The sequence below is a fragment of the Scomber scombrus genome, chromosome 21, assembly GCF_963691925.1.
Source record: "Scomber scombrus chromosome 21, fScoSco1.1, whole genome shotgun sequence".
Taxonomy (NCBI): domain Eukaryota; kingdom Metazoa; phylum Chordata; class Actinopteri; order Scombriformes; family Scombridae; genus Scomber; species Scomber scombrus.
The window spans coordinates 11,029,134-11,040,309 of record NC_084990.1 but is presented as its reverse complement, the minus strand read 5'-3'; the positions used below and the strand labels follow the sequence as shown (position 1 = coordinate 11,040,309).

The 11,176-nt window shown below is 39.0% G+C and overlaps 1 protein-coding gene across 2 annotated transcripts; it reads right to left on the bottom strand.

Moving 5' to 3' along the window:
* Positions 1–844: 844 nt before the first annotated feature.
* telo2 (TEL2, telomere maintenance 2, homolog (S. cerevisiae)) lies at positions 845–8,392 on the bottom strand. 2 transcript variants are annotated; one of them, XM_062442503.1, is made up of 21 exons: positions 8,331–8,392; positions 7,470–7,844; positions 7,115–7,392; positions 6,936–7,004; positions 6,022–6,169; positions 5,803–5,905; positions 5,657–5,725; positions 5,434–5,575; positions 5,193–5,329; positions 4,979–5,064; positions 4,573–4,686; positions 4,375–4,463; positions 4,174–4,265; positions 3,712–3,828; positions 3,531–3,602; positions 3,264–3,434; positions 3,079–3,170; positions 2,875–2,974; positions 2,517–2,581; positions 2,118–2,233; positions 845–1,475 (listed from the first exon to the last, which is right to left on the bottom strand). In XM_062442503.1, exons 2-21 carry the CDS (start codon positions 7,808–7,810, stop codon positions 1,354–1,356), a joined length of 2,523 nt encoding a protein of 840 aa, XP_062298487.1. In that variant the 5' UTR covers positions 7,811–7,844; positions 8,331–8,392; the 3' UTR covers positions 845–1,353. The 2 variants fall into 2 exon arrangements, with proteins under 2 accessions (XP_062298487.1, XP_062298486.1); XM_062442502.1 differs by having other exon boundaries at positions 8,244–8,386.
* Positions 8,393–11,176: the final 2,784 nt, after the last annotated feature.

Sequence of the window (11,176 nt, the reverse complement as noted above, 5' to 3'; positions counted from 1 at the left end):
ATTTGTGACATCAGTTAGTTTGGAGCCAATCTTGGTCCAGTTATTCAGCTCACACAAGTGTGATGCCTCCACTGCACATACTTTGAGAATGGACTTCACAATGAAAACATCTTGAGTCCCGCAGTTAAAATGATTAAATATAAAGATAAAATATATTTACATATTTATAGAGTCTGGAATGTTTAAAAGAGAGAGGGGGGAGTTAAAATTTCTGGGGAAAAAAATACACAACTAAGTAGGTTTGTAGGTCTTGATACATGTCTGGAAGGAATCTAAGTAAACTTGTAAAGGAAGTGCTTGAAAGATTTTGATTGAACATCATTTTCACGTGTTCTAATTGTGTAAATGTGCAGTTTTAAGTAAGAAAATTGGAAGCTGTAGATTGTGTATTTGATGTTGTGAAGTTGCTATATCTGATACAATTCAACTGCTCATTTCTCTGTGTAAGTTTGAAAGTTTTAGATTAATTTGTTTTAACCTGAACTTTGTTCTCTGTTCAATTAATGCATTTTGGAATACAATGGTTTGTATGTTTCTTGTGTTTTTGTATGCCTGCTGAGAATAATCCTTTGAAAGATTTTCCTCTGTCCTAGTTACATCCTTACCTAGTCTTTCTTTATTCACTCAAAGACAATAACCTCTGCCTGAAAACATGAAAAAAACAAAAGTCATCCTCAAATAAAGACCATTACTGATGAATAATCATATTTCTAAATATTTTATTGTTTTGGAACATACAGATGAACACATGTTCCATTTATGTCCCCAGAGGAAGTAGTAGTAGTATTTTTGTTATTTTTGTATGTGTGTACGCATGTGAATATTCACAGGATGTCCTTTGCAAACAAACGACCACAGCACCGAGAGATCTGCTTGTACAGGAAAGAGGATGAAAAGGATATCCTCATAACATTTTATTTGCAGAAAAAAGGCATCCTATTCTCCACTCTATCAATATTTGACCAGTTTCATAAATCACACACAATATGTTCATCTAAATGAAATGGTGTATTAAAATGTGTGCGCACATGGTTTAGTTATACACAAAAGAAAAGTGCAGGTGTGAGTGAGAAGATGTGTGCCTTCGTTTTCCTCAAACTGGTGGTGTGTTCCAGGATATGAGAAAAAATCTGCAGCACCTGCAGCAAACAGCCAAAAAGGACATTCGTCAGTATCCGGGATCATCCATCTCCGCCTGGCCAGCCCCTCTACCAGCAAATATCCGGAACATCATTTCCATCAGCCTCAATACTCAAGTCTCCAAGCTCTGCGAGGACCAGACGGTGGTACAGTTAAGCCCACCCCAAATCAGGGAAACATACAGTTTATCACTGTTTATAGTTGATGCTGTGATCAAGACTCCAGATTCAATGCTTGTGGATCTTGTAGTTGTTTCTTTAGGCTCTTGTCCAGCAGCACCAGACTCTGCACAGCCAGATTCCGGCAATCTGCATCCGGGTCCCCTTCAGCCACATCTGTAGACAGTAAACAACACAAACTGGATAATTAGTGTATATAACCACAAAAGCAAAACCAAATTAAACTTTACATTTAATCCTAGCATTTTCTTTGCACACGTTGCAGGAAAAAATGTGTGCTTTGCAGCTCCACATTTCTGCAATGTGACACTACTTTTATTCTCAGAGGGATAAAACAATTCCAACTGTTGATGAGCCAGTCACGTCGTAGACAGTTTGTGTTGTACAGGACATCCTGGTTCCTCAGCCCCTTCCCAGAAATGCTCAGTCCAGCTGTGCATGTGTGTACTGAATGCATTTGTGTGTCCATGGATATGTTTCACTGAAGGGACATCCCTGACAGAATTACATTATGCAGGTGCAGCTTCAGACTTATGTGCTCTTCCACGAATCATGCATTTTCTGGTAAATCTTTTTTTGTAATGTGTACAACATATATTGCTTCACTCTTGTGTTATTTCTAAATTAAATATGTATGTATAAAAATGGCCCTGTAACAAAAAACTGCCTGACTCTTGGAACATAAGAAAAGGGTTTCATAAAATGTGTGCATACCCCTTAAAATTGGAACTTTATATGATTAAGAGCACCAATTTCTCATTTCACCCTTATAACCAGTAGTTTGTTGTTTTTTTTTACCTGCAAGCCAAGTTCTGGTCTCAAACAGTTGATCACTGAGGTCCACCAGCAAGTTTTGACTGGGCATGCTCAGAAACACAGAGCAGACAGCAAAGAGGACGCCTCGTCTCACCATCCTTCAACCAAACATATTTAAAGTTACAGTTCAGACTGAGATTAGATGATTAAGCATCCTGTCCAGACTATATGTAATTCATGCCTACTGTTTTTTTCCCCTGACTATTCATTTCAGGAGTAGTCAAGTGAAAAAAAACTGCTGCAAGGAACAGGCTGCATGTTGATTATAAAACACCTGATTAGTAGAGAGAATATTATTCTACAGCACTAATAACATCCACAAATATCTGCATGGACATGTATTTACACCTAAAACACTAATATACAGTACATCATACTTACTGGTCAACATGGTAGCGCACTGCCCACACAAAGTCCAGCAGAGCACAGCCCATCTGTGCTGCTACCTGCAAGAAAAAAAAACATGAGCACCCCATAGGGGTAGAATTGGAAAATGCTATACTATTGTTATTTTGATAAATAGGTTTAACTTATTGTAATATTGTGATATACTGTAGTGTCACTGTAATCTCTGACTGACTTTGAGGGCTACATGTTTTAGCCAGAGCTATTCTAACAGAGGAAAATGAACAGTGGATGCCTCTAAATGATTGGCTATTGATTATACTATATATCTTGTACAACTGCATGGAGGTCATTTTATCAAGTTGCACTAGAAAAAACAGCTGGATAAATCTACCGGTGCATTGACTGCCAGATGCATGAAGAGCCCAAGGGTGTGGATCAATCTGCCAAGAACCAGGTGGTCACTGCCCAGCAGGTCAAAGGTCATTTGAGGCCTGGCAGACAAATGTTGCATTTAATTTTGGAAACATGGTGCTGTAAACTGGAGAATTAAAAAAAGTGTTGAGCCTACATATTTGCATAACAAAAACATACTAACTTGTCATAATTCCTGAGCAGAGGAAAAAAGAAGTGTCCGGCAACAGGTGCGTAACGGTTAGGGGTGGCCTTCGCTGGAAGTTGTGTGGGCCCCTGCAGCAACAAGAGACATCTCGTTAGATTTTAGGCATAAACCTTCATTAACAGACTTGTTCAATTACAGAAATGTATGTCAACTTTGATTACCTTACTGAGACGCTTGGTCTTGCTTTGAATCCGCTTCTCAACGACTTGTCGCCAGTGGACAGGGTTGTCACCTGGGTATGGAGTCACATCAGTGGTGGCAGCTACACCCAGGGAAGAATCTCTATTGACAGTGATTGGCTTAGAGAGTTCCTGCGCTGCCAGAGCAAGGACCTAGCACATCAAAACAAGAAGAATCTCATAACTGCCCCACTTGTGGCAATGATCAAATCAACAAACTGGTGTTATTGGAAAAGCTGTTGATTTCACCTCCAAGATATCCAGCCGCTGTCGAAGACTGTAGTTCAAGGAGTAAAACTCGGTGGTCAAATACTGAGTCACCTGGGGGAAAAAAACATTAAGAGACTGATTGTAAAAAGACAGGCAAAGTGTGATAAAGCTACATTGTTATTAACCTGAACTAAGTTGAACGTGAAGTGTAAAATCATACAGGGATACAGTCGGTGACAGCCAGCGCAACCATGGTCGCCTGTCTCAAAGTCAGGAAGCCAGTTATGTTGTATTTATCCTCCATGTGAAGAAGCACTTTGGTTAGCTGGACACTGATCTGTAAAAGGCATTTGAAACAAGCATGAAGTGGAATGTCAAGGGGAATCAGTAAGTATTCATTTTAAAGAACACAATCATGTACTGGCAGTGATGTGCAATTCCACTTAACAGCACTAGAACCAGTATTAGGAGGCAATATGTTCTGGCCCAGAATCAGTCTGTACCAGTATGATTGTATGTTTAAAAAAAGCAAAAGATTGCTTTTGGTAACTTTTCTTTTTTTACTTTTTTATTTAAATTGTAGGAAGTAAGTGAATCTGAAGCACTGGAAGAATAATCCCCTGATAAAGAATAACTACATGTATAATGCTTATTAAATATCTGCTGTTTGTTGCTGTCTTACCTCTCTGGTTGCAAAGACGTTTTTTCTCACCAAACCCTCAGCAACCCTCAAACTGAGCTCCACACGCACTGCGTCCTCAGAGGAAATTAAAGCTGGATGGTTTAACAGATAAGAAAATATCAGAGGAGGAACAAATGCATTGGAACAGAAATGCATCAGGTGATGAGTGAGGTCAAAGTGATTAGATCTGTGGAGCCGTACCTTCCAGACAGTCTCGTAGGTAACGAGGAGGAGATGCTTCATTTATTTTCTGATCGCCAGACATATCGTACGGTGTGAGTTCATCATCGCTGTATAAAAAGAAACAGCTATATAATCTCCTTTAATACACACAAGTCCCCCGAAAATACATTTAAAAGGTATTAGCAATAATGAATGCATGACATATTGAATACTTACCTATCCAGGTCAGAGTCTGAGTCAGTTTTTGATGATGGAGTTTCTGACTTATTTTGGGATGATGTATTCTGAGTAGATAGATTCACTCCACTGATGTCTTGAGGAGAGCTGACTCTGCAGATAACAGACTTAGTATTAAATAAAATTGATGCCCGCAGATGTACTGTATTCTAAGTTCTATGGGAATCATTCAACATAGTTGTAAAAGGAAAAGTTGCATTTAAATGAAATGTAGCAGATGTGACAATTTCAGGCAACAAAACAGTTGTAACAACACAGTTATTTTTAGCTATAGAGATGATGCAATGACTAATTTTCCAAATTTAAAGACAATACCTTAATACTGTACAGATTAACTGACCAATAGGTAAACCTGTTACAGTGTACAGTGATGTTTAACTCTTACCCGTTTACTGATTCTGGCTCTGATTCATCACCAGTGAAAGGAGTCATCAGAGAAAGCAGCTCTTTGGTTTCCTCATCCTGCTCATACTGTAACACACAGTACAGAACGATACAAATTCAAACACAAGTACCAAAATGGCATTTCAATTAGTCATGGGGGAAAACTGTGTTTGAAGCAACATCACTGTATCCTTAAAATTACACATCGACTCTACCTCAAATTTGAGTTTAGTTCCATTGATATCCATGCGGGAGCTAAGGCACTCTCCCACCACCATCCCCATATGCCTGATACGCATCACGCTGCTGTCCAGGTGGCTCTGCATGCCGCCCAGCATACACTGAAGCAGCTCTGAGAAAAGAGGCAACAGATGGATAAGAGCTGAAAGCAACGATCTATATTATTCAGTGTCTTTCATCGTATGTCTACTGCTGCCACTGTTGTGAGAATTGTACCTGAGCGTAACTCCTGCAGCTCAGAGTCTTTCAGCAGACTCATACACAGCAGCAAAGCCTTGCTGACATACAGTTGCTGCTCTAGGGGTGTGTGTTTCACTGCGCTGGGATTAGCCCAGGCCTGGGACACAGACCGTAACACCTGAGAACACAAACACATACAGCACATGTCAAAATCACAAAGTATGATATCATTAGACTGTAAAACATTCAATGCACTCACCTGGAGGAGCAGTGGCCTTCGTTCCCTGTCTGATGCGAGGTAACCCAGGACAATTCTCAAGACTTGAGTCTAGGGGAAAAACATATGCTTCATGTGGTATTTATTAGATATTTGATTTACTGTCTGGCTGAAAGTTACAGTCTTACCTCATACTTATACTGTAGTAAAAGCAGTTTATGAGTGAGGACAAACTGGGCCTTTTTATTTGTTAACACTAGATTCCCTATGATCCTGCCAAGAGCATCAGGCCTGAAAAAGAGCAAACAGACTGGTGTCATTAAAGACAGGCAGAAATCTGACAGCTGGACACCAGATAAACTGCAAGCTGTTAAAGTGCATGTGACTGGAGCTGTAATCATCCTTACCCACTGATAGACTGCACCAGCCCAGTGAGCACGCTCTCCATCCATCGCTGTGGCACGTTCTCCAGCAGCTTCCAACAAACCCTCTGCAACACCATGTCTGAGCGCGTGCAGACAGACAGCCGAGGAGCCATCACTGCCAGCACCAAACCTGCAGAGAGGGGAAAAAGGAGGATATAAGGGAGTCGATAAATAAACAGGAGTCCATTCATTTCCTTTGAAGTTTGGTGAACAGAGAAACATCATGTATGATTGGCAGAAAATGCTTGCATTTCACCATTATCAGCTGTCAACCAACCATTTACAGATTCTCAGTTCTGTGTATTTATTGAAATGTCAAAAATATTTGGACTTGCATTCATAATTTTTCCTGTTAGTAGAATTCAAAGTTATGTTTTTAAATGTATTTCATTTGTTTTTCTGATTTTTTATTACCACTGAAGTGCCTGAATACTTGAAACCGCACTTATTAAAGTGCTGAATTACTCTGATTGCTGTGGATTCTCTCTGCACCTCTGTGCTTCTTACTTATTACTTGATTTATATTCAGACTTGAATACTGTAATGCTTTTTTTTCAGGCCTGCTGCATGCAAACACAGCAGGTTTTCTAACAGCTCAAATTACTGTAGTTAGAATTTTAAAACTCAAGTATAAAATTTGACCACATTACACCAATCTTAACTTGCCTTCATTGACTCCCTGTCACATCAGAGCTGACACTAAGGTGCCTCTGATGACTTATACAACTCTAAATAGGCATTCTTCTTCATATCTGTCTCATCTCCTTCAATCTTAGGTTACATCCAAACTGTGTGCCTATCTCCGTCTCTCTCCTATGGGAGGAAACACAATGTTGAAAAGACTATATACAGCTCAAAAATGTATGTTCAGCTTCATAAAATAAAAATAAACTCACCACTATGCCCTTGGATACACAGTTTTCCAAGTGTCTGAGCCACAAACATTAAGGAACAGTCTGTGCCATCTGTTAAAAGACATATTGAGGAATTGAGCACAAAAAATAAACTTTAAAATTAGCAACATGTATCTGAAAGACTGACATTATTATTAAAAGTTTAACTGATGATCTATCACCTTTGAGCGCCTTGCAAGTTCTCTCCAGGACAGTGAGCATATCTGTGGCCAGCAGACGGTAGTATTGCTGAGGGAGAAACAGAGGCCTGTTGTTGGGATGTAACCTGTTGGCGGTGAGGTCCGGCAACGCCACTATACGTCCCAGCAGTGTCTCTCGGAGCTGCAGGGAGTCAGAGGCACCTGTCTCCAGACAGTAGGACCACAGCAGATCAGCGAGTCGCCCACTCTGAAGGAACCTCTCAGTGATGCTCACCAAGTGGTTCAGATTCATGCTAGGTCTGCAGAGGACAGAGAAATTAGTGAACAGACAACACACGATGAACATGTTTCACACCCTTCTTCTGCCATCACCCACCTCAGCTCTCCTATTCCCTCCATCAGCACCAGCAGAGCCTGCTCCGGAGGGCCTCGGAGGAACAGTCCATCCCATAACTCTGTGCATTGGGCTGTGGTGAGGCTGTGCAGCCAGTCAGCCTGGATGTTGCTAACAAGAAACTGAAGGGTACGAGTGAAGTGAGCTCTCCTGAACTCTGCCCGCTGAACTGGAGTGGTTCTACTCTCTGGTCCTTCATCCAAGTGAGAGCTGAGTGTTTGAAGAGCGGCGATAACGTTTTTGTTATCCGTGGATGTAGAGAGAGTCCGGAAACACTGTGCCACTGTTTGACGAACCTCAATATTTGGGGCAAGGGACTCCATCTTTGAAATGGTGACTAAAAGCTAGTCTTGCATCCTACACAAGAACATTAAAGGAACATATCACTCAAAACAGTCCAACATCCATCCATCTATCCATCTATCTATCTATCGATCTATCTACAGAGCACACCAACTTTTCACAACAAAGAGTGAACATATTTTCAAATGTTATTGTATTGGATTTTGTTGCAACCGATATCACAACCAAACTATCTGGTACACTCATAATAAGAGGTAAAAATGTTTGTGTCGTTTTTAAATAAACTCTCCTGAAGCTAACGGTAATTTAGCAAACAAGCTTTAACGTTAGCTATTCGTGTAACTAACTAATGTTTAAAAGGTGTATATATTATTTTCTAATACCAAGTAGTAAACACACATCTTTGTGAATTAGCTCTAGTGCTAACTGTTAGCACGTTAAGTTGATACGCACCTCTGTATCTTCTTTAAAGAAATGAACAGAGATGTACGAGGCCGCTATGGAAGTGTCACGCCTTTCTTTTATAGAGATGATATTTACAGTTTCCAGAGTAGCTTCACGTTTTGACAGAAGGAAACGTCCCGCCGTGTCGCCATGGTGCCGCTTGGTGCTCCGTGTGCTCCATCAAAACAGGTTCGTGGTAGTCAAAGAAGACGAGAAAGGTTCCGGTGAACAGTCCACCCGGTCCAGTGCTGCATTCAAGTAACCAACGCGTTTTCAATAACACTTGAAAACTCATTGTATCGATTAATAATTTGTTGATATTTGTATTAATGAATTAACTAATAAACTTACCCTTATAGGTGGATTATTCCGTTTGAGGTCCCAGAGGTAACAGGATTACCTCCTGAAGATACCAAATTATTCTTATAATTATTATTATTACCATAGCCCAATTTACCAGGTGGATTTTATTTACTTTCTTAAAATGAATAACTAGTTATATCTAAGCATAAATAAAAGTATAAAAGAAACATTAGATGCAAAATAATTTTAAAAAGTTAAAATTTTAAAAAAACTAATACATTTAATATGTATTTATAGGCTAATTTGTTGACAGCACTTTCCGCCCCACCTCTTGGAAAACAATAAAATACTTTATTTTCCTGTTGCTTTTACATTTATTTGCACATATTTTGATTATTGATTTCCATTTGCATATGGATTAATCCTTTGAGGACCCCAAAAGTTTTATGAAACAAGTTAAAGGTTGGAGGAGAAAAAAATCGAAATTATTGCAAACCTGGATTACTGGTGCACCAGCAGTTGATAAGGTTATGATCACAGGACAGATCAGCTTCATCCCTTCCTTTAAAGGAAAGGTTTATAATTGTTCCATGCCTGCTATGTAAGCAAACCTCTGCCATAATGATTTGAATTCTATCAGCAACTGAATACCACATTTTACATTTTGAAATTTGATATATATGTGTTGCACTGAAATATTTGACTTTGAAAACCATCTTTCTGAATTTATATGGTCCGAATTTCACTTTGTAGTTGTGCAATTTCAAAAACTTTATTTTCAGTACATATTTATTTTTGGGTTCTGAAAGTCAGTTAGAAAATTCATGTTCATAATAATCAAAAGCCATATTCAATTTTATCAATGTCAATTAGACAATTCAAATCTAAAAACAAAAAACAAACTGCTTAAATTCACTTGGTCAAATTCAAACGCTAAAATTCAGATCTGAACACAGATGAGTCAGGAAGATGGTTTTCAAAGCCAAACAATTCTTTGCAATAAATTCTGAAATTAAATGTAAACATCAAAGTATTAAGTAGTGATGAAAAGTCCAAATTTGGCATTTAGTTGCTGATATAATTCAATATGATTGATTAACTTCCATAGTCCTTAAACAATAGCCTACTTTTAAATGTGAACCTATCCTGGGACTCAATATAATGTTGATAATTATCACCAGTTTAGTTACAGACAGGACTGTAACATTAGCAGACAGCAGGTACCAGGTGTGCTTGAGATCCCATGCAGTACGTGGCCACATCCTGCAGGTGGGGCTGGTAGGTTGGATGCAAAAGAATCAGCATCCAGTAAGTGGTGATGAACATGTGTTCACCAACCAACACAGGCAACTAAAGAGGAACACCTGCAGGTTCTGTACCTGTCTGAAAATATCTAACTGGGCTTCATGTAACTTGATCTGCCTAAACACTGATTAATAATAACAACTAACCTGTCTGTATCAGTGAGGGACATGTATCAGTTTTCTTGAAATGAACAGTACTAAGAGTAAAAACAGAAAGCTTGGTGAACCTCTTTTCCAAATACATGTACAATAAATGTTAAACATATGTAACAATGTAAAAACTTGCAATAAATGAGGCAAACAAACACAGGGTCATTTTATTCCATTTATTTTCCTAATCTCACTGCTTACCTTTAGATTTTCTCTTTTTACAATGACTGAAATTATATTTCCCCAGTAACAATTAGGATAAGATCATGTGGGGATCTTCAAAAATAATATACAGCTGTAACCAATACTGTTATAATTTATACATTTATCTTTGAAAATAGGCATAAATTTAAGTTTTACAATTTCTGTTTTCTACAATATTCTCTTTTTATCTTCCCATGTCACATAATGGCAAGCCATGCACTACACCGGTAGTGATGTTTGTGCCTTGAGCAAACTTTCTTTGGACACTGGAAGTGAGCGTGAGAGAGAAAAAGAAAAATCACAAAAAAAAAAGACAATTCATATTTACAGTTTTAGGTTTCATCGTTATAATTTAACAAACTGACAGTCATGTGGTCAGTGCTTTTCCCAGGGCTCATCATCAGGTTAGTTTAGAGGCAAAGTTTGAGACACAGAGGCACAGTGTTTAGACTAGCAGGCCAGTTTTTCGTTTTCTTTCAGGACAAAACTGAGTCTGTTGATTTAGGATGAATTAGCTCAGGAAAAAAAAAAAAAATAAAACCCCCCAAAAAACAGAAGTGTGGACCCTGATAAATGATTGGTTGAAGCTCAAAAATCTGTCTTTGGTCGTTTTGAAAGTTAAAAATGGAGAAACTGGGTCTGGTTAAAGTGCAATCGCCTTCAGCTGTGCTAAAAGGGAATGTTGTGTCGGCTCTGTTGTCTAGTTTCTGTTGCCTGTCAAGTTAAATCCTCTAACCGTCTGGCAGAACCAGACATAAAAATGTGAAGCAGGGAGAGAATTGAATGTAGTGAGCCTGCTGTGTTCAGGTGTCACAGGGTTTCTTCTCTGTGATGCATAACGTTGCTATAAAGGGTAAAGGGGGGGGGGGGGGCTTCCAGTCACACTTAAAGGCAGGAAGCTGAACTCAGAAAGCCTGAAAATGAGCTCTAAGGTTGCATGATGGATGTTATAGCATATGATTTGTCAGTCAAAAACATAGG